This window comes from Octopus bimaculoides, chromosome 7, assembly GCF_046866305.1.
Source record: "Octopus bimaculoides isolate indiv1 chromosome 7, ASM4686630v1, whole genome shotgun sequence".
NCBI classification, from domain to species: Eukaryota; Metazoa; Mollusca; class Cephalopoda; order Octopoda; family Octopodidae; genus Octopus; species Octopus bimaculoides.
Window position 1 is genome coordinate 97,600,365 of NC_142934.1, and position 24,550 is coordinate 97,624,914.

General features: G+C 35.6%; 2 protein-coding genes across 5 annotated transcripts in view; one reads left to right on the forward strand and one right to left on the reverse strand.

The window, feature by feature from the left end:
* The window catches only part of LOC106868844 (uncharacterized), a 64,709-nt gene extending 52,899 nt beyond the window's left edge, over positions 1-11,810 (forward strand). The window contains exons 4-8 of one of the 4 annotated variants that reach the window (XM_014914280.3): positions 392-418; positions 3,590-3,646; positions 3,936-3,983; positions 4,865-5,314; positions 9,634-11,810. In XM_014914280.3, coding sequence (XP_014769766.1) covers positions 392-418; positions 3,590-3,646; positions 3,936-3,983; positions 4,865-5,314; positions 9,634-9,718 — 667 coding nt within the window. In that variant the 3' untranslated portion in view covers positions 9,719-11,810. The remainder of the gene's footprint in view (positions 1-391; positions 419-3,589; positions 3,647-3,935; positions 3,984-4,864; positions 5,315-9,633) is intronic. The other 3 variants (XM_014914282.3, XM_014914281.3, XM_014914283.3) reach the window with 3 other exon arrangements.
* Positions 11,811-16,582: 4,772 nt separating this feature from the next.
* Positions 16,583-24,550, reverse strand: part of LOC106868847 (transmembrane channel-like protein 5) — a 103,086-nt gene continuing 95,118 nt past the window's right edge. Inside the window, exons 16-19 of the mRNA XM_089355716.1 lie at positions 24,344-24,508; positions 23,313-23,391; positions 21,327-21,423; positions 16,583-19,232 (exon numbers count right to left, since the gene is read on the reverse strand). Coding sequence (XP_089211842.1) covers positions 21,340-21,423; positions 23,313-23,391; positions 24,344-24,508 — 328 coding nt within the window. The 3' untranslated portion in view covers positions 16,583-19,232; positions 21,327-21,339. The remainder of the gene's footprint in view (positions 19,233-21,326; positions 21,424-23,312; positions 23,392-24,343; positions 24,509-24,550) is intronic.

Genomic DNA, 24,550 nt, shown 5'->3' on the forward strand with positions numbered 1-24,550 from the left:
TTAGGTTTTTAGTACTTTAATCTTTAATTAGAAAGTTTCTCATTTTTCATTGAAAAATCCTTCAATTTGGCATCAGATAAGTTAAGATGGTCTAGTTAGTTCATTCAGGATCATTTATCTATTTTTGTCGGCTTGAAAATTAAACATTTTCTTCTTTCTTTCATTAAAAATTCTGTCCTAAAACTGTCTTGGCAATTCTCTGCAACTTCTAATAGTAACATTTGTAGTAATTATAATAGTTGTGACATACATGGAAGGATTTTCAGTTCAGTTATCTCTATCTTTCTCCATATACATATATATAATGTAGTTCCACACCCTCCTTTTGCTAATGACTCCTCCCTCGCTGTTCATATTAGTATTCTATGCACTGCTACTTCATCTATTCCAGGGAAGATCACACCAATACTGCTGTAAGGTGAGCTATGAATTAGACTGAGACCATTTGATAGACTGCATCCTCTGCACACAAGCTCCCCAAGTCTTGCCATACAGTCTGGCTCAGATAAGTTTGATCATTTAAAAAGCAAATTGTTTCACAGGAATATATATATACGTGTGTGTGTGTATATATATATATATATATATATATATATATATATATATATATATATATATATATAATTAAAAAATATTTTGCTATTCTCAAATTCCATTAATTTTTCTGTTTTGAACACTGGTAATATATAACCAAAACAATTTATTTTTTGAAAATTAAAATTAAACCTATGTGGCTCCCAGATTTCTGCATGCTTCTCATGTTCTGTGCAATTTTGGTTTGGCATTAATGATAACTGTCTTTTTACAGTTGCTAAACTATTTCGTTCATCGCATGCTGATGGTGATATTATGACGTTTCTGTTGCCTGGTAGTATGTTCTGGGATGTATATTCTTAAACCTGTGCCCCATGACCACCATTGCCACCACCCACAGCTTTTGCAGTGTGTGCTGGCAGCAGTGTTCTGTTAAGAAATATTCCTTTTATAATTGGTAATGATAACAGATCTGATAACTTAGCATCATCATCATCATCATCATCATCATCATCATCCCATTTTCCCATTCTGACACGGTTTGGGATGGTTTCTGTAAGGCTGTGATTTATGACCATAAGCTCTTCCTGTTACCAGCCCCTTTAGTCACCTCTTACAACATGTAGGGATGTGGTATACCATTTTATCAAACTGGGATACTCTCAGTACGGCTTGAATTTTTAAAAAATTCTTTTTGTGTTCTTTTTGTTTTCTGTTGCTAGGTCAACAATTCTTTCTTTGGACATTTGCACTCATTCAGTAGATAGCATTATAGCATAAGGATTGTGTATATACATATATATATATATATATATATTTTACATTTCTCATGTAGTTATTAATGGATTTTCTTGCGTAGACTAAGTGAGGTGCCCTGCTGGAGTATTTGAGTTGGTTCCTTGTTGTTGCTTGGTTTCCTTCAGTGGAGACATTTATTACACAAGTCTATTTGGTTTGTTTTTACTTAATTCCTCTTTTTTTTACCTTGATAACTTCGGCATTTAGTCTTTTATTAGTTTTGGTGATTTCCTCTTATGTAATTTATTTTTCTTATAACAATGATAATAATAATAACAATAACAACAACAATAATTGAAGTACTAATGGTAATTATTATATTTTGATGAGTAACAAGCCCAGTTTGGTAGTAAGAGTTGGTGTATAGTTAATTGAATTCTCTATAGCATTTTATTTTCCAACAACAGAAAGAAGGATGTTATTGTTTTGCATTTTAATTCAAAATAAGAGCAGAGTGAATTATCTGTTAGCTGTCAGTTGTCATGGATGTTTTGGTAATATATTTCATATACATTTTTGCTGCTACTTTACTAATATAAAGCATACAATACAACTCTTGAGTCTGGAGTTTTGTTTGTTATCAACATTCAATAATTATAAAAGTAATGCTTAATTTTTCTATAGTGATAATGTTTCAGATTTCAGAACTGTTGGATTTAGTGCATAATTTATGAACAATAACATCATTGATTGCAGGCTTCCATTGGATCACTGCATCTTTAAACAGTGAGTGGCAAAGGAGTGTCTACAACTCAGTGCAAAGGGCGTCATTTAGGAAACAGTTTTTGAGGGAGGTGGGGGGTGATATTCATCAGCAAAAAGGTATACATATTTATGATGAGGTTTTCACCATAATTCTGCCGACCAAATTCTTTTCAAAAAGTGTTGGTTAAATGAAGCTCTTGTCAAAGCTACTCAAAGTGTCACACAAGAAGACCAAGCCCAGAGCTATATGAAATTTAGAGAGATAGGGGGGAAAAAGTGTAAAACTGGTTTATATGCTGCTGTTAATAATAGTTGTGCAGAACAAAATTATTGAATAACACTTTTTTTCAAACAAGTTAATCTATTGTTTGTAAAATCCACAATGCACTTAGATACCCACCCTTATTGCACACTGTTTATAAACCACTAGTCAGTGCTTAGACATTCTCAAACATATTTTACTCATTCTATTTAAAACTACTTGAATTTTTTCAAAAACACAAAGAGAAAGGCTATTTTACACTTTGATTCCCCACCCCAACCATTTTTGTTGAAATAGTTGCTAAGTCAGTGAGTTTAAATTATTTCCCATGTTAAATCAGCTGATGTTGGATTATTGGTGGAGATTTTAGCCTTCATTTCTTTTAAATGATACCTTTTATTAGATATAACTACAAAACTTTTTCATTTCTTAACTTCTTGACATTGTTATTTACTACAAGGAAATGTTTGTCTTGTGCACACTTAACTGGTAGAATGTTTACTCTTTTTCGATAATCAGTGTTTGTCTCCCCTTACCATTTGTTTTTACCCTCTCTTGCATTGTCCAGATACCATTTCTCTTGCTCTTTTTTGTATTAAAGAAAGAAAATTTTCAACAATGTTTGTATTTCAAAGTCAGGTATCTTGTGCAGTTTGTATAAGGAAAAATTTGGCTAAGGTTTGAAATCTTTTCATAAGGTTATCTTTTCTGTTTTCTTACTGTTTATCTTTCTGCTAAGTTTTTTCTTGTTTTATTTAATTAAATGGCACTGTGTTTACAGAAATACTTGTCTCATAGCAGATGCTTCTAGTATTTAGTTTTATTCCTCTACTTTCTGAGTTCCACTCTTGTCATGATGGTCAATTTTGTCTTGTTGCTGAGGAGTCAATAAAATAAATGCTATGAAGTGAGTTCAATTAACTACTCTCCTCTAGAATAAGACGGCCTTGTGCCTAGCCAAAAGAAATCGCTACAATATAAGTATATACATATATTTTTTGCTAATGTATTCAAATACTGAAATTTGAGTTTCTTTTCCAATTTTTAGATATGTAATATTTACATCCAGTCTTTAAAAAAATACTTTTAAAGTGTTAAGTGTGCATGTTGTTTTTTTATGTTGCTAACTTAATATCCCCTCCATCTACTTTTAATCCTTCTTCTCTATTTCTATGCAATGAAAGTCTTTTTCCACCTAGTGTATAAAAAAAAAAAAAAAATGAAACAATGCAAAAAGATGAAAGAAAAGAAAAAAAACCAATGCAATTTTTTATATTCTATTTACTTCAGATCCGGTTCTGATTCTCGCTATTCCAGGTCTAGATCCCGTGACAGAAGCTACTCAAGGTAGGTTGGTGTCAATAATTTGTCTTCTGGTGGCTGGTTTCAGTCAAGAGTTGAAAATAACCCAAAAATGAATATTAGTGGTAGCTATATACTGCATATTAGAGTACATTTCAGGTTAAAATTTGAGGCAAAGGAAGAAGAAAATAACCAAATTATTCATCATTGATTAATATTTCTGATCTTTTTAGCAGAAGGCTTTGACATGTATTGGTAAATTACTGCTGTCATATGCAGTCATTTCATTGAAAAAGAGGCAATTTTAGTTTATTACCTCCCTTTCTTTTTCTAGGTCCAGGAGGAGCCCTTACTCAAGATCTCGTTCCAGGTCACGTTTCAGGTAAGCAAACACTATGTACATAAGTCTGTGTTTCTATGAATTAAACAGTGTGTTTTTTACTCTATTTTATTAAACTGGTGAGATATATTAATGAAAATCCTCCTCAAGAACCTCACTGTTCTGAATCACTTTGCATTTTTGTCTTGGCATGTAGAACCTTTTTATCTTAAAGGATCCATTTTGGTTTGTTTATTATATTCGTAGTAGTTGGACACTTATAATCTCTTTCTTTCTCTCTCTCTCTCTCTCTCTCTCTCTCTGTTTCATAATTATATTTTCATGCTAATGTGAGAGCAGTGACCTAGTGGTTAATGCGTTGCACTCATAACCACTAGATCATGGGATCAATTCCCAGGACTGAGCAGTGCATTGTATTCTTGTGCAAAACACTTCATCTCACATTGCTCTATGGTCACATGTGGCAAACCATGCATCTGCATAAGCAGTGTCAGTTTGATGGAGGGAATGAGCTCATGTGCAGTACAAACATTTGATCCATATAAGCAAATCATCAGTGCAAGCTGTTCAGGAAGAAATTGTAGAACTGACTGTCTCGGGTCAAGAGACTACCATTAATTAACATAAGTGAGATGAAGACATCAGTATATTGTTGGAGGAAAATATTTTTTGTTAGAACTATATCCCTTCCAACTCATAATTCTATCACTGTGAAATATGAGCGAAATTTCTTTAACAAGCCTGCTCAATGGCAAAACTCTTTGACCAGCTAATAAAGCTGGAAACTCATGATCTGTAAGTGGTTCTCACAAAGGAGGTTGATAAAAAGAATTTCTCTTCAATCCATTTATATTTTTGGATTGTGTGTTTGTGTATGCGTTGTGCATGTAGGTTTAAAATTTTTTTTAAAAATCTATTTTCAGGTCTTACAGTCGTTCGAGAAGTCCTGAAAAACTCTCAAGATCAAGAGGAGGACATAGCTCCCTGGACATTCCCCAGCGACACAAGAAAGATGAGCACTATCGCAGTAGGTCAAACAGCCGCTCTCAGAGCCCACCCTTGCGCCCGAGATTATTTCGTGTTCTGGATGACATTGAGGAGTCCAGCCGACAGCGTTCACCACGGAACCGGTCAGTTTCACCAGAAGATCAACGAAGCAAATATTCATCTCGTTCTAGACACGATGCTAGTCATGATCTGGACAACCATGATGGTGGTCAATCTGATACCAGTGAGCAGTCTGGACTGAGGAAAGAGAAGTTGACTATGAAAAATAGCCGGTCGCGTTCCCCTAGTTATGATGGTTCTGACTTGGAAACTGGTGAAATCAGTGACCATCCCATGAGAAAGTCTCGTAAAATGAAAGTGGACAGGTTAGTTGGTTTTTAATACTTTCCTCCCATTATAAGTCTTCCGTAGTTTTAGTATTGTACTAAAAGTCAGAGAGTAATATCAAAATTAGTGAGTAATGACTAGCTCTCTGCCACTACTTGTATATATATATATATATATATATATATATATGCATCTTCTATATACAATCCAAAGAAACAGATATGCATATTATATGTAAGCAGTATATTCTCATGTGTTTAGATATATACAAGCATATGCTAATATGCATACACACTTACAAACTCTGTGTGTGTATAGAATATATATATACACATATATAAATCATCATATTAATGTCCACTTTTCCATGCTTGCATGTATATGGAATGCATCAAAGCAGATTTTTTTGTACAGCTAGACATGTTAATATGGACTAGCAGTATAGTCCGGCTTTGCTCGGGATTAAGTTAGGATTAGTAAGCTAATCAAGTTCTTTATTTCAAACCAAACTAATTAAACTCGACGTCAAATTTGAACGAAATCTGTTGAAATTGGTAAACTTTGGGCTGAAAATGAGTTGCAGACAACTTGATTGGGAAATTCCATAAGGAATCAGTTTATTGATTTTTTTTTTTTTTTTTTCCACTCATCGATTCCACCCCCACCCCCACCCCCATCCGTTTTTGGAGAACTTAAAGCATTCAAAGATTCCATGAATCCTGAGTAATGCTGGCATCAAGTTTGAACAAAATTGGTATAAAAGTTATGGCTGAAAATGGAGTGTAACCAATCTTATTGGAAAATCCTATATGGAATCAGTTTATTGTTTTTTTTTTTTTTTTTTTTTTTTTTTTTTAAATATTTATCCTGATTAAATGGAAAACCCCATAGGGAATCAGTTTACTGGTTTTTCACCCCAGATAGAGCTTAACTGGACACAACATTGCTGATTCAGAAACATCTATATTTATACTTTAAAGTTGGTTTTCATACTCATCCCAGTTCTGCAGAATCAGTGTCGCGACAGGGGTGCATGGGCTGAGAGTTTGATCGGCAGAGGTGATCAGGTTGCAGATGCCAGCCCTTTGGAAACCCTTTCCAGCAAGAAAAATTGAATGCCTAGAAGGGCTCCCAATTCTCTGTATCAGAAGCAGTAATGTTCAGATCACAACTAAGTCTTGTGTGTGTGTATGTCATCATCATCATCATCATCATCGTTTAACGTCCGCTTTCCATGCTAGCATGGGTTGGACGATTTGACTGAGGACTGGTGAAACCGGATGGCAACACCAGGCTCCAATCTAATTTGGCAGAATTTCTACAGCTGGATGCCCTTCCTAACGCCAACCACTCAGAGTGTAGTGGGTGCTTTTACGTGTCACCCGCACGAAAACGGCCATGCTCGAAATGGTGTCTTTTATGTGCCACCCGCACAAGCCAGTCCACGGGCACTGGCAACAATCTCACTCGAAAATCCTACAGGAGCCAGTCAGGCGGTACTGGCAACGGCCACGCTCAAAATGGTGCATCTCATGTGCCACCCGCACAAGAGCCAGTCCAGGGGCACTGGCAACGATCTTACTTGGCTTGCCGGGTCTTCTCACGCACAGCACATTTCCAAAGGTCTCGGTCAGTAGTCATCGCCTCGGTGAGGCCCAATGTACGAAGGTCTTGCCTCACCACCTCAGCCCAGGTCTTCCTGGGCCTACCTCTTCCACGGGTTCCCTCAACTGTTAGGCTGTGGCACTTTTTCACGCAGCTATCCTCATTCATTCTCACCACATGTCCATACCAGCGCAATCGTCTCTCTTGCACACCACAACTGATGCTTCTAATGTTCAGCTTTTCTCTCAAGATACACTCTGACGGGTATTCACATTGACATTACACATCCAACGGAGCATACTGGCTTCATTCCTTGCGAGCTTACGTATGTCCTCAGCAGTTACAGCCCATGTTTCACTGCCATGTAGCATGGCTGTTCGTACGCATGCGTCATACAGTCTGCCTTTTACTCTGAGTGAGAGTCCCTTTGTCGCCAGCAGGGGTAAGAGCTCTCTAAACTTTGCCCAGGCTATTCTTATTCTAGCAGCTACACTTTCAGTGCACCCACCCCCACTACTAACTTGGTCGCCCAGATAGCGGAAGCTATCGACTACCTCTAGTTTTTCACCCTGGAATGAGATAGAAGTTGTTTCCTGTTTGTTTACAGTCTTTATTGCACCTGAACATCTGCCACAAACAAAAACTAACTTCCTAGTTAACCTGCCTTTGATGTTGCTGCACCTCTTATGTGTCCATAGCTTGCACCGGGTACATCTTATAGAGTTACTACCGACTCCTTTTCTACATACTGAGCAGGGCCATCTACCTGAAGGGGTTTGTGTTTTATCTGCCTTCCTACTTATTAGGATTTTGGTTTTAGCTAGGTTGACTCTAAGGCCCTTCAATTCTAGACCTTGCTTCCACACCTGAAACTTCTCCTCTAGTTTTGATATATATATATATATATATATATATATATATATATATATACACACACACACACACACACACACACACACACACCTATTAGGTGTATATATATATATATATATACACCTATTGCATACATGTTCGTGTGTGTGTGTGTAACTGAAGCCATTTACACATACATAACAACCCCTCTCTCTCTTTTTGTCTGTCAATCACTCACTAAAAAAAGGGAAATAACAAAAATCTGTTCTCTCTCTCTCTCTCTCTCTCTCTCTCTCTCTTTCTCTCTCTCTCTCTATCTCTCTCTTTCTCTCTCTCTCTCTCTCTCTCTCTCTCTCTCTCTCTCTCTCTCTCTCTCTCTCTCTCTCTCTCTGCTAACAAAACAACTCATACGCTTTCTGTGTTGCACACCCCGTGTGTGCGTGCATGTTTGATGGGTGTGTATGAGAAGTTGTTCTGTTAGTATGTGTGAAGAGAGAGCGATGACAGATTTTTTTAAATTCCGTTTTTTTAGTGAGTGGTTGACAGGCAAAATGATAGGGCGGGGTTGTTATGTGTGTATTTATGTGTAAATGGCTTCAGTCACACACATGGACGAACATGTATGCAATAGGTGTACGTGTGTGTTGCCCGTATATCGACAATTCCCCCCCCCCCCCATAGAAACTTACTCGTCGCTAGAAGGGGACTTAACTCATGTTCTCAAACAATTGTTAAAAGTTTTGGTTAAAAAATTATTTTTACCGCTAATCGCTGGTGCCCCTGGAGGAAATAAGTTGACAAAAATACAGCTAGGGTCATGATGAATGTCCTCCTAAAATTGGATGACATGCGTGCTAATTTGTGGATGTGCATAAATTACATTCATGTACACACACACACACACACACACACACACACACACACACACACACACACTGCCTTTGAATATATATACAGATGAATCAAAACAAAGGACTGCTTAAATGACATTGATGCTTGTTTGCAACTATCACACCATGCCATAAAACGAGGCATGCACACACACATTTCATTTGCAGCTTAACAAAGCAACCAATAGTTTCAAATGAGGAGATCTTCACAATTGTTCAAGTGTGCCACACGGAAGTGTTGGTATTTGTCTCCAACACCTCCATGTGGAGAGAGAGAGAGAGAGCAAAGCATAGTATATGAGGGGAGATAATTTGATGGTTCAGTGTAGGGTGATGAATCACTAACATATGGGTGAGGAAAGAGAAAAGGAATAGATGAAGAATGGCTAACAAGTGAACTGGTTCTTGGTAGCAAGAAAAATATTGTCTGAAGGTTGGGTTTGCAGTGAAAGAGATAATGGGTGAGGGAGGGACATTGGCAGAAATTGATGACTTGTGCCCATCAGTGCATATACATGGCCACAGTGCTTCCACAAGTTGGTTTCACAGAGATAGGCGGGTCTTCATGAGAACCCCACATTGTCAAATGTCCCACTCTTTAGTCATTTCTTCCATGGGGCTCATACAGTATATACCTATCTATCTATCTATCTATATATATATATATATGTATGCACACATAATCGTGTGTATATATTTGCCACTTGAGCTACACCTGGTGCCAATTTTTGTACACACACACTCACTCACTCACTCACTCACATGTGTGCATACTTTCATTTTTATAGTGAATGTAAGGCTCTATGTTTTGAGTTGAGGTCCACAGTTTTGCACTTAGGTAAGGCACTTGAGGTTTTGAACAGAGGCACATCTTTTCAAAGCGAAGATTGTATAGGTTATGTTGTAAGTTTTTCTGATACTTTCTATAAATGTGTGAACAGTTGGATACTGCCTCTAGTTATCATCATTGTGATAATTGTTACTACAGTCTACCTGTTTTATATTTTCAGATCTCCATCTCCAGACAGATCACATGCTGCACTGTCAAGTCGCACATCTAATCCCGGCAGATCTGATAGTGATGAGGAAAAATGAATACACACAATAGAGGGGGAATTCTTAGTTTTTTTTTTCCCCCCTTTCTCTGTCTCTCTCTTTCTCTCTCTCTCTCTCTCAAGCAAGAACCAGCAAAAATGGAAAGCATGTTGTATTTAAACAAGTAGACTTTAGAATTTTTTTTAATCAATTGCCTATTTAATCATTAATTGAAGATTCTGGTTGTTTTTTCTTTTTGTTTCTTTATTTTTTCCCCCATTTTTAATTGTAGGTACATGCACACCCATATATTCACCTACTCTTGTTTTTGTTCATTTTGGTTACTCATGAAAACTAATACTCTCAAAACCTGAAAGAACATGTATCTTACAATACATATATATATATATATATATATATATAGTACAATAGTTATGTGAGTTTGTATCTGTGTGTGTGTATGTGTGTGGACATACTTCCTGAATGAAGAGACTTAATACCTTCATCATTTATCTAATATTTGTTCTTTCCTAGAGGTTTTTTTTTTTTTTTAAATTTGCTTGTTTCCATTTTTGGGTTGTATTTTCTCTTGGTCTTTTATTGTTGCCATTACTCTTACAAGTGTTGTCAAGAGCAAGAGTAAGCTGAGTCTGTAAACCAGTTTTCTTACCTGCTTGAAATCATTTGACTTATGCCCTTGAGACAGGCATAAACATAACAAATTCTCATTTTTGTCTTCTTTATAAAATCTAAGGCTTTGCGCTGATGCAAACATAAGGGCAATGTAGTACCGAACTGGATACATTGAAGTATTTAGTTTCATCTCTTGGTTCAGAGTTCAGAATCTATCTTGCTTAAACTTCACTATTCATCCCCACAAGGGGCTGATAGCTATCAGTAATAATCTTATTTTGATTCAGTTAACTGTGCCCTCACCATGTCAAAAATGCTGGCCTTGTGCCTCGTCAAAAGAACTCATCATCATAATTACTACTGTTGTTTTTATTTGTTTGAAAATATATGGTGAAAGGAAACCTTCTCTAATGAATCTGTAGTTTTCATCATGAATGTTAGCATCATACATTTTCACTTATTTTCTGTCTGTTTGTCTCTTTTTGTGGGTAATCAAGGAGTTCTATTTTTACCTACCAACACGTTTGAAAATGTAAAGTTAGGGTGTTATGGAAGATTTAGTTTGTGATTAAAGAAGTTACTGGAAGAACAGGCTGTTTCTCCTCCAGCAAAACAACAATGCTTTTGCATGAACATGATTTGACAAATCTGAGATTATTTCCATTACTTTCATATACCAATTCCAGCTATTGTAGATAGGATATATTGAACTTTGAAAACTACACAAACTATAAAATTAACCTTAATGATACCTTTCTTTCTTTTAAATTTCATGTAAATCTTTGAATTTGTGCATCTTTCAAGTGTTTCAGATTCCACCCACTCCATCCCCACTTCTACAGTTGATTTCACTGCTGATGACAATTTCACTCTTTGTAATGTATATGGTTTAATGAGAAACAGGACTCTTTACAAATTGGACTGGATTTATATACTGTCTCCCTCCCTCTGATTGGCTAATCTACTCACACAGCATTTATTTTTGTTTTGTTTTTTTTTCTTCTTTCCTTTCATTCTGCTTTTGGGTGCTTCTCTCAGTGCATCTAAACAGCAGTTTCAGATCACCTAGTATTTTCTTCTCTTTAAAATCCTTGTTTAAATCGTGTTTTTTGGCAGTCTGCAGTCCTTTCAGTTAACTGTATGTTACAATTAATTTTAGTCACTTTGTTTTAAATCAGTATTTTATTTGACCATGTAAAAAATATGGGAGAAGAGTCTATTAAAAAGAAAGAAAAAATATATAACAAAAGCACTATATCATCTTAACTTTTTTTAACATATTCCTTAACATGTTCACTTTGGTTCTTGTTTTCTATTATTTTAATTTCATTTGTAATTTTTTTGTCTTGTTTATTATATATTTCTCATTCTTTTCTCCTTTCTTAGTCAAATTTCTTCATATTTATATAAAATACATTAAAGAAAAAAAAAAACTACATAAACAAAAAAAATTCTTTTTTTTTTAATATTTGTTTACTTTTAAATAAAAAAAGAGAAAAATGTGTTTTGTGAAAATTTACATTTAAGTTTTATTTTTTTATTTGGTTAACTCTCTTTCTCATCTTACATTTTGCTGTATCTCTATAAATGGTTCAGTCATTCTTAAACTCCGGAACTGTTTTAGATAATTTTCATAGAATTAGCCAAAAACTGGCTAAATACTTTTTTTTTTTTTTTAAATTTCCCTCATATTTCACCTACTAGCCCTTAACATCTGTACACTAGACAACATGTAAGGACTTTTCTTCCCTTCCCTGAAGCTTGTAGGTCACTATACATATATTTTATAGTAAATAAAAGTGAGATGTGTGCAAAATTTTGATGGTTTCAAAAGACATCTTATCATTAACGCTTTAAATATTGTTGTGTTCATGTCAGTTTAAATCACAGCTTTTTTCCTCCAACACTGTCAGAAGAATTGTTTAAACAGGGACTAGTAAACTTGAGAAAGTTGTGACAAAATTAGTTTGCTAAGATGATTTAACTTATCTGACCCAAAGTAGAAAATTTCAGTCCCAACTCACAATTAACTGGCTTTAAGCTTTTACCTTCATTGAAAGAAAATGTGTATTGAGTCAAGTCTGTTTACTAAGTCAGTTCTTGGCTCATTTTGACAAACATATAATGGGAAAGCTGTCAGTGGTTTACTGTCTGTTTTCCATTAAATATAAACTCTACTTTATGTATTGAGAACAATTCTCTTTGGTTTGCACACATGGGCTTTGTTTCTTTGTACACGTATATGTGCACCTATTTTACTAAGCCTATACTCTGGTTTGTTGCAAGTCGAGTGGATGACAGTGATCCTCAATGAATGTTTCGCAGTATCCACCCTCATAGCTACATGAAACTTTGGTATAAATTTAAATAGACATTTAACATATTCTTTACACTTTCCTGCACAACAGTGTTGCATACTTTAACCCTTTATTATCCAAATTTCTGCCAAATGTAATGGTTGTTTATTTATATTGTTTTGAGTTAATCCTGCATTAGGGATATGGCTGGTTTGAATGCTAAAAGGTTAATGTTTATACATGATTCATATGATACTTAAGTTTAAAATTCAAATCCTTTCAGGGAGTTCAGATTTTCATCCTGCTATGTGGCTACACAAGCAATTGTTTATTTCTGGCCAACAGAAAAACAAATGAAAGTCTACCTGCACATGTAAGGTGTCCTATCTTTTTGATACCACCAGAATAATCTTCATTCTTTTAGCATCCATTTTTCCATGCTTGCATGGGTCAGATGGAGTTTATTGGGGGAAGATTTACTATAACTGTATGCCTTTTTTGTTACCAACCCCTACCTGCTTTCAAGCAAAACAATCTTTTCCCACTCTTAGACATGTTTTTGCAGTATATTGGAACTGAATGACATGACAGTCACATTGTCAAGACAAGGAGACACACACACACATGTATATCTACTCACAAGGCTTTCGTCAATCCCTGGTTATGGTAGAAAGCCCATGCGCAAGATGCCAAGCTATGGGACTGAACCTGGAACCATGTGGTTGGGGAGCAAACTTCTAAACCACACAGACATAGAAATAGATTTGTGAAGTAAATTCAGTGTACTCATAGTAGCACTACATTCTGTATGATTAAGTACTGCATAATTTGGTTGTGCAGTATGGCTTTCAGCTCAGCAAATGTGTAATATATCTGAACCAGTGGATCACACCAAGTCTTTTGGTTGTCTGTTGGCCTTAAGCCTGCTCAAATCAGAGCTAATCTGGGTCTGTGTAGCAGTAAGAGACGTCTATTTTTCGATTGATGGGTCAAACCTATTCTGAATAAAGAAAGGTCTGTTTCATTATGAAAACGTATAACTGTCACCATAACACTGGTTTACTTAGCTGTCAACAGGTACCAGGAAAACTGCATTCTTCTGAAAGCAATAAGAGCATTGTTTTTTTTTTTCTTTAACATTGTTAAACTCAAATCCTCTTCCATTTAGGTAGGGGAAGAATCTCTCACATCCAATTTTTAGTTATCTAAGTGTTGCAATCTGACTGGATTGTAGGTATGATATTGAAGACTTCTTGTACATCATCATCATTGTTTAATATCTGCCTTCCAAGCTATCATGGGTTGGATGGTTTGACAGGAGCTGACCTGGTAGAAGACTATTCCAGGCTATTGTGTCTGGTTTGGAAGGGTTTTTACTTCTTAACACCAACCACTCTGCAAAGTGGACAGTGTTTTTTATGTGGCACCAGCAAAAGGTGAAGTCAGTTTTGGCATGGTTTTTACTGCTGGATGTCTTACCAAATGCCAAATACTTTACAGTGTGAATCGAATGCATTTTATGTGACACCAGCATTGACAGGATCACCAAGTAACTTGTAAGACAAAGAATTTTGAGATGGGAGGAAGGGATCTTGTGTTAGATGAGTCAAGGTTAGAGAGAAACAGAGAGGCAGAAACAAGTGTCTTGCTATAGAAGAGGTACATGGTTAGTCGGACAGAGCAAGAGAGTGAGAAGTAACAAGAGGACAGAAACAGGTGTGCTGATGTGAAAGAGACATTTGGTTACTTAGCCAGAGGGAAAAGCAAGGGAAGGAGAGGGAGAGAATGGTCAAGAGGGCAGACTCAAGTGTGCTGCTGTAGAGGAAATACATGGCTACCCAGTCAGGAAAGAGAGAGAGAGAGAGGGGAAAACAGGAGAGAGATGATGGAAGTGCCAGGATAGATTCACAAGTAAAAGGATCAGAGCATAGATGGGATGGTAGAGCAGCGAAAAGAGAAAGGTAAATGGTGGCAATTGCCAGGGCTTGCCCTCAAGGTATGCAGCCAGGTGTTGTAAATTTATTTACTGGTTGACTTTGAACTCAGCACTGCACTGTTAGTGCTATTTGCAGCAGTGAGCTGTTAATACACAACATCAAGGTGGTGTTGGTATTTGGGTCACAGACAGAAAATCTACCTGATACGCTTCAGCTGGTTGTTTGTTCCAAATGACTTAGGTGACAGGTTATCAAAGTACAGCCAAGAGTTGAAAAGATAGATACAGATATTTAATTTTATGGGAGGGAGTTGGGTTCAGAGGTCAAAGTTTTCTATATATCTTTAATGTTTCCACTTCAATATATTTTCGTCTTCACGATATTGTAAAAAAAAGTTACAGTTGTTTAATGAAACTAATCTAAATTCATGATTATTTTAGAATTTAATTGAAACTCATGAGGGGTGTATTTTGGTCAGAAATATACTAACGAAAGGGTTAACATCTGTACAGTTGGAAGACTGTTGATACAAGCTAACTTTCCCAAACCAACTGCATCGCTTTTTCTAGGTCATTCTATCTTGAGTAGGGTGTACAAAAGTACATCCTGTTCGTGATTTTCAAGCAGCATAAATCTTCACCAAAACATTTAATTGGTAAACTGTGTATCTGATTCATACTGTGCAAACATCAGTTCTGTGTATACACCATCCCCATAACTTGCTTTCATTATCACAATGGTAAGTTTTAACTTCAACAACTTCCTTTATTTCAGAGTTTACAAAAAAGGGTAGGGGTAGCAATATCTATGACCTTTCAGGCCTTTTATGAAGAATGGGGTTGATGCAGAGTTTACAGGAGAAATGTGGATAAAGAGAAAATTCAAGATATTTGAAGTTCTGGAATAAAGGTTAAATGTGGGTCTTCTAGGTGAGTCAATTAGGCCTACTGGTTTATTATCATCACCTGTCATGAGAGTGTCCCCTTTGACGTCCAGAGAACTTGATGTGTTGCTTCTTAGTGCAGCAGCTCATGTATCATGGTTTCTTTCTCTGATTAAACCATTTTTTAATAAAGGCATGCAGCTAGCCAATTCAAAAGAGCAGAGAGAGTTGTAGCAGCACAAGCAAAGGAAACTGTATTCACTGTGAGCTAATGAGTTCTTAAATGTTTGTGAGTGAATCATTGTAAGTCAGTCATGTGGCTTTTTGGATTGGTCTTGAGTATCTGTGCAGCAGCAGCACCACCACCACGATCCCCTCTGAGCTAGAGTTGATTCAATTTGTCTAGTTACCTTCCTACATAAATTCACATGCCCTCTGCTAAAGTGAGAAGCACTTTCTGCTAGACGCCTCAGCTACATCTATCAGAAATCAAATATATTTTTTGAAAAAGGAAGAACACATTAGATAATGCAGTCCAAGAGACGTTGGAAAAGAAATGAGGATGGAACACATGATCATAATACACTATTAGAAATACACAATGTGGTATGTAATAAAACACAAATTCAAAATTTCACCTGGAATATCCTGCATTCCTTCCTAGAAAAAGGGCATCATCAAGTTTCACTTGTTCATAACTGGTTGAAACCAGAATAGTCCAACTGAAGATTTGAATTTCAGCATTTCTATGTATTTTTCATTTTTCTCTTCATATTTTGAACTTAAAGAATTCAGACATCTCACTACTCCATCAGAAATAAATCCAGGAAATATGAAATAAAAACAGCAACACTAAAGGCAGTACCTCAGCATGGCTGCAGCCTTTGGCTGAAACCTGCAAAATCAATGGAAGACGTCTATCTTCAGCCCATTCAATCTGGTTAACCACACAACCTCTTTCACTAAGGCCACTGGAGATAAACCTAGTAGACTGGAGCAACATGTAACAAGTGTATTGCTTTTAAGGACATAACATGTTGCCAGTCTAGGAATTAAACCCATGGGCTTATGATCTTGAGCCCAACATTACTCTAACCACTATGCTACATGTTTTCATGAAGACAAAGTGATATAATTGATAAAGTGGTATAGTTTTATTAAATTAACATCAATATATTAAGAAAGATTTATTTTATTAAACATTAGAGATAACAGTTTTTTTAAATATTCACAAAGTCAGAAATTTCAGTGGGCAGGAACATTTGATTACATTGACCCCAGTACTTGGATAATACATTATTTTATTGACTTCCAGAAGTTGACCATGATTTGAACTCAAAATATAAATATTTCACTCAATACCATTTTAAATAAAGGCACATTGGATTAATGTTGTATTGAAACATCTGCTGGTTGATGTTCTCTCTCTCTCCATGTTCCACACCAGTTTTACATGTGTCAGCAATCATAGACTTCCATGCCAAAGTCTGAAGATTTATGATTTTGTTTTAGAGAAGATACGACAGTGGCTTGTCTTCTGCCAGATAATATACAGTTTACTATGTTGGTCTTCTACTCTCCAGCTTACCCTTAAGGCACAAAGCCTGTTTAACCTTAGGCAGGGGTACTGATTTATGTGATATCAAGTCATGTCCATACACCAGTTGGCTTGTGTACCACAAGTCTAGCGGCCAGCCCTCCAAGTCTTGTAAACCACAGCCATGGGCTATATAATCATAAAAAGATGTGTGGTCATAGCTGGAATGCCTTTGATCATAGTTCTGCTCTTTTAAGGTAAACATGTTGTTAAACAAAAACAGGTAAACTCAAAAGAAGAAGGAAAACCCCATTGAATCAATAATGAGCACTTATCTACCATACATTAAAAAAATATATGCTAAGGAGAGTTATTTTTACTTTTATCTTTTTTTTTGGTTGTGTTTGTAAAGGAAATGGGATATCTAAAGAAGATATTTTAGCTAAAGCACTGCAGATTTGCTGTTAATAGACATGCACGCAGGATATCTGCCATATGTGGACATTTATATAAGAGTCAGTCATACATTGGTACAGGTGTAACCATATGGTTAAGATGCCCACTTTACACAACACAGTTCCAAGTTCTTAGTGGCAAATCCCTTGGCAAGTGTCTTCTGCTGCTGTAGATGTAGGTTTATTAATACCTTATGTATGGAATTTACTAATCAGAGAAGCCCATTAAAGATTAATGAGTGCATGTGAATGTATGTAAAGGCTGCAATTTAAGGACTGTGTCAAGTCCTCATTAAAGGCTTGTGATATGCAGGAGACTGACTGGAAGAGCTCTGCCTGTCATCGCCACAGATGGAGGAAGCAGGTTAAGGAAAGGGTCGGCACCTTTGAGAGAACACGTATTCTGCATGAAGAACTTAAGCATGCTGCTCGAAAATGCACTGCTGGTTTTGTGAATAGGGAAAGCCTTGTTTGCAATGTTTGCAGTCGTGTATGCTTGTCAAGAGCAGGGCTCAGCCACCAACAGAGCACAGATGCAAAATATAAGTTAGTTCAAGAGCATACAACATTCCTGAAGGTCAGCAATGATCTTCCTCAGTCACGAGTAGATGGCCATCATATATATATATATATATGCATACACTCACATACACATAAGTATGTACAGGTATGTATGTATATGTGTTTACCAGCATTTCAATTTGAATCTCTTTATGTCAATAATATAACTTAGCAATTCAATGAATAGAAATCAATAAAACAAATACCAAACTGAAATCAAGAACTGGGGTCAATATAACTGAGTAAATCCCATGAAGGCAGTGCCCCAGTATGGTCGCAGCCAAATGACTGAAACATTATAAAAATAGAATACAAAAAATACGTTTATTATACAGTTTCAAAAAAAAAGAATTATAAAAATGTCACCAATCTCAGATATAAATGAGAGGGAGATTAGATGACCCTGAGATTTGTTTCTGTCTCATGGTATTAAAAAGACAAGATATGTATGTATGTACATATGTGTGTGCATATATATATATAGATTTATTTAGAGGATATGTTAACCTCATAAAGGGATGGTTACATCCAAGGGAATACTGGTTTGATAACTAGTATTATTGGGGAATGAAATTCCCTTAATTCCTTTATATATTAGGCATATAGTTCATATCCAGTTAAATGAAGAAAAGAAAATGGAGAGTTGAAAGTTAATTATTTATTATTAACAAATTGGCTGTAAGAAGTAAAGATTACCAATTTGTTAATAAATAATTATTAACTTTCAACTCTTCATTTCAATATATATATATATGCACACACATATGTCTACTGTTGGAAAGTGTCTGTCTTTAATGTAGGTAATATTCCCAGAAGATTTTGTAACATTGTTTTCATGGGAGCCAGCTGAACTGAGGCAATATAGAATTAAATAAACAACTAAAAAAAAAAAAAAACCCAACTGTGGTCTTGAAATCAAGACCTCACCCACTTCGTCATTTCACCTCTAGAATACAAGATATTTTTGTACACAGTATAACAGTTCAAAAAACAAAAAATCATTCTGTGATATGAATTATTCATTAAAAACAAATATGAAAAAAAATCTCAAAAATGGAAATAGTCTGCAATATTTTTTCATTTTCTTTCTTTTTTTTATAGTCTTATTTTTTAACAGAATCTCTGAATTTTTGCTGTTTCTTTTTTTTTTAAATAATATTTACAAGTTATACTCTTGCTTGGTTTTCCTTGCAAAGTCCTAGGTGTTGTAACCACTTCCTTCTTTATTCCAATTGCAGCACATTTAGAGATAAACCAATTTTGCTACTGGCCTGGAAAAAAAAAAGTTATATAGATTGCATCAGTTTTTGGAGGATACCTCTTTTAAGAGCCCTAACTTTCTTCTAACATATATTTTTTAACCTTACTTTTTCAGATGAATAATTGTCAGACATCAGGTTGACTCAGCAAATGGAAAAGCACACTGTAATCATTGCCTTAAAACCATAGCATAGTAACACAGAGGTAGCTCACTTCCTGAAAGTTGCCTGATCCTTGAAAAGAGCTGGAAGCTGCTGATAGGGATCCAACATCAGCAGCTAAATACCAAAAGCATGCACAGAGTCCTAATGCCACCAGGCAACATAACTTTGTACAAAAAGTCAAAGAAATAATTGATAAAAAACCCAGAAAGTCAATCAGACCAATTGTAAAGGACTTCAAGGTTTCAGAATGTACAGTCAGAAAAGTTGTGCATGAGGACATCTGTTACAAGTTGTATGTGATGTGGAGGGATCAGCTTATGTTGTGACAAGAGAGAATTGTTTGCTAAGTGCAAAACGCTTGCTAAACAAGTTAAAAAGCCAAGAGGCTGGGATACTTTGGTTTTTCTCTGATGAGAAAAACTTCAATCAAGATCAGATAAATAGTTATGCAGAGAGCTGAATGAGGTTCCAATGATCATGTAATCTAAGTTATCAGCAACTGTGATGGTTTTGGGATTTGTTAGCAATGAGGGAGATGTCATGTTGCCTCACTTTTTCTCACAGGATTTAACAGTCAATGCTAATGTCTACAAAGAGGTGTTGGAGAAAGTTGTGAAGCCCTGGATAGACAGATATGCAACAGAAGACCATATGTCTTCCAACAAGACTCTGTGCCATCTCATAAGGCTAGGATAACCTAAGCATGGATGCATACCAATCTCCATGATCATGATCTCCCAGACACATGGCCTAGGTCACCAAACCTCAATCCACTGAGGTGTGGTTGAGAGAAAGATCTCAGATGATTGACTCTAATACATTCAAAAGGATCATTGAAACCTAAGCAAATAATATTATGGTAGATCAAGTACAGAGACAATCCTTAATGCTACATTAGTAGCTATGATGCACTTCCAGCTCTCTTCATTAAAGGACCTAGCTCCAACAAAAAACTTGATCACTGTGTTGATTCTATAAATGAGGAAATTATGAAATCATCAACTTATTGGATGGAAAAACAGTTTACAAAAGTAGTGTTTCATGTAATGATGAAAAAACTCTGTAGACTTATCCAATAGAGTTCCCAAGTCACTGTAACCCCATTCCTACACTTTGACCTTGAAGACAGTGTATGTTTTACTGATATTGTAAAATTTAGATAAGGTTAATTATCCTTACAATGGAACAAAAATTCAAATAACCTACATACTTAAATATATGATTGAGGGAGATGTTAGAATAGAAGATGAACAGTATGATGAACATGTCATTGTGTCAAGAATCAAACTTAGAATTACAGAGACCACTTCGCTACTCACCTTTCAATCATGGAGAGATACAAATCTATGGCAAGTAGCATTTCCCACCTAACAAACTTAATCCAGTATTGCAAACTACATTGCTACTGCTGTGTATTGGAGTTAAGTCATACCACCTTGAAGTGGATGAACCACTGAGATCAAAATAAGGCTGTGTGTAGTATTGCTCATACCTTTCTTTGCACCATTGAAGGTCATAATTCAGCTAAGAATATTTATAAATGTTGACATTTTCTTAGCTACTGAGGGCTCTTTGATTATATTTCTCTTTCTATATTGCCAATTTCTATTATGCTGTAAATATGAAATATATATAACAAAAGTCTTATATTAAAATTTACAATCTCTGTCTTAAAAATGGGACATTAGCTGTTAATGGGTTAAGATCACAACAATGATGTAAGTGAAGTGGAATGGTTATGACAGGCAATAACTGGTTTCCCAATTTGCCTCACCTCATAATAGTTTCATCACTACTCTATGACTGACCATAACATTTGCCCTATGGAAACCTCTACGCAGTAGCAGTAAGCCTCTAAACTACTCTATAGTAACATCCACACTCATCTGTGATTGTATTTACACTAATTTATACAGAAAAATCAAGATATTTATTACTTACAACAATTATATTCCTATCTCCTCCTACTTGACTTTTCATCATCTGTTTGCCTGGCTTTGTTCATCAATGTCAACAAGAACTGCTTGTTCTTGCCTTCCTATAGAGAGAAGATAGCATAGTTATTAATGTGACACTTGAAGTGTGCACATTGGAATGTAATGTAAAAAATGGTAAGAAGTGTATGTAGGGTGGCAGCATATTAGGAACATAGATGACATATAGTGAGTGGAGTAGGATACATGAAATGTGGTTAAGAAAATTTGGTGAGTGATGTGCAACTCATGGAGATTAATATATAAGGTATATTTAAGGATTCAGCATATGGATTGTAGTAAGTGTTGTATGTGGAGTTTGGTGTGAGTGATATCATTCCTGAGAATGATGCATTGGGAGTTGAACAAAGGGTGTGGAATTTGATGAGTGGTCTGTGTCATATTGTAGGAATGTGGAAAACGATGTGTGTATTTGAATGCATGTGTGTACATGGAATAATGTTGTACAAACTGCAAAGACAAAGAGATGCTATATGAGGACATGGGGTACATAGTAATTTGTAATGTGTCATGGGAAGTGAAAGAGGGTGTGGCATGTTGTGTCATATAGACAGATGTGTATAGAAAGTCTATTTTAATACAGAGCATGAAAACGTACAATACCTTTTTCGTTGCTAAATAAGGAGGCCCTGTAAATTTTTTAGGGCTCCCTGAAACTGACTGGAGGAAAGGAGGAAGTTAATCTCTAATAAGAGACCAGACCCAAGATGCTTGCAATAACTGATTGAATTCTGCTAAAGCAGTGGAAGATCAGGTGATAGTGTTAACATGTATAATGGATAATCAATTATCCAGGCATTCAGAACACAAACAACTGGAAAAAAAAATACTACAAGACATTTTATCCAACACTAACAATTCTATCGATCCATTACTCTGGATTGGTAAATTATTTTAGTGACCCTCAGATGGATGAAAGACATAGTTGACTTTGCTAAGATTTGAACTCAGACAGCAAAAAGCTGAAAGAAATACTGCAAAGCATTTCACTCTATGCTCTAAAGGCACTTTCTAATCTACCACCAATGAAATTTCACTTAATCTATCACTCTAGACTGGTACTAACAATCTTCCTGCTAATGTTTATGTAGCGTAAATTGAACAGGATATTGAAGAGATAGCTAAGAGAATGTAGGGACTTTGATTTAAGTCTTATCCAAGTTTAACTTTTCCGAACACTTTCAGGTTTATTGTCCAAACATTGGGATCGTGTCACAAAAATGGAGTGCTTCATTCTTCATTAATATTAAGAGTACAGTATGAATATTTTGTGGTGCAAAAACGATATGCTAGAAGTGTGTAAAGTCTACTGTATGCTTCCTGTATGTAAAGAGTGTTATACACCTAGATATAAGATTTCATTCAATTGGCCTTTTGGGAAGAAAATTTCAGTACAATGATGAGTACACTTGATCACAGCCAATTGAGTGCATCTTAGAGTCATATACAAATCTTATCCCAAACCCTTATCTGTTTTTCAAGGGATATTTTATTCAAGAGGAATTCAAAAGCACAAAGCAGAGGGCAGTTTGGAATCCAGTCTATTTGTTGTATGATTATTGTTTCTGATGAAAAGCATTTCAAGAGTTCCTGCCATTAACCATCCTTTTTTGTATGTAGTTTGTAAATCTTTGGATACAATGTCCAATGTGTCCTTAATTTTTTTTTAAGAAAGTGCAGTTTGAAAGGGAGATTTGGCTACCATTTCTAGATTGATGAGAAACCTCAGAATCCTCAGAAAGGATCTTTTGTTGGCTTGGTTCATGTGTAATTGAAATTAGAGTTGTATGAGGTTAAATCATGAAACACAATCACAATACCAACAACATGGAAATAGTTATGAAAAAATACTACAATAAGCTATGTTAGTTCTTTTTTATTATTATTATTTTGTAATGCAATTTGAAAGGCAAAATAAACATTTAGTCCTTACCAGATCCAGCTGGTATTTAAGAAGCTTCACCATTTTACGATGGCTGGTCAGTAGAATATGACTGTAATATGCTATGACACTGTATCAAAAAGATAAAAAAGAGAAGAACATATATTCTAAATATTATTCAGCATCTGATGTTATCGATCTTATAACAAGTTTGAAATATTTGCTAGCACTTTTTTTTTTCTTGTTTAACTCCATGTCAGTCCCAAGTGAGTAGACCTATTACTAAAGACATTCCACCTGTGGCCATCACGTTTTTATTTGGACATAAAACTAAGTTCATTATTTACATTTGACAGATATTTGTCCTCATCTTGTTTGTTGTTAACACAACACTTCGGCTGATATACCCTTCAGCCTTCAACGTATGGCTTAGTGGTTAATAGTGCAGGCTACTAACCCCAAGTATCAGGCTTAAAAAATAAGTACTTGGGTTGATTTGTTCAGTTAAAATTCTTCAAGGCAGTGCCCCAGCATGGCCATAATCTAATGAATAAAATAAGTAAAAGACAAAAGAAAGACACACACACACACACAGCTTTTTGATGTAATACTCCAGTGGATACACACACTTTTGAAAATGATGAAACTGGGGATGGCAATAAAGGTGAGGATAAGATTGATAACAATAATGATGATGGCTAATGATAATGATATGATTAATAAGAATAAAGGATGATGATGGGGCTAATGATGACGATAGTGCTTATAGTGATCATCATGATAATGCTGATGGTTGACAGTGACAATAATGAGGCTCTCAGTGATTGACGATAATGAAGGTGGTTGATGGTGACAATAATGATGATATTGGCATAATGATGATATTGGAGATAATGATGATAATTTTTAATTAGCTGAAAGAAAGAGAAAGGTAGTGCTAGTTACTTTTGCTGCTGATGATGAAGAAAGTGAGTAAATTATGAATGATGAAGTTTACACTGTCATTGTCTTTACCAGGACTGACACTAGGCTAGTAATAGTAGTCAATACCATGAAGGCCAGAAATGGTAGTCAATACTCACCAGAAGATAATAAGCACTACAAATATAAAACCTCGTTGAGAAATAAACCTAACGATTTTCTTGAGATATAAATTTGAAGACTGCCATTTGTCAACCATCAGAGAGACAAGATCGTAGGCAGTATTCATTTGGCTGAATGGTCCACATGTAACACTTGGTTTGTTGCTGAAATATAAGTGCAGAGTGAGAAGATATCAGATAGAAAGA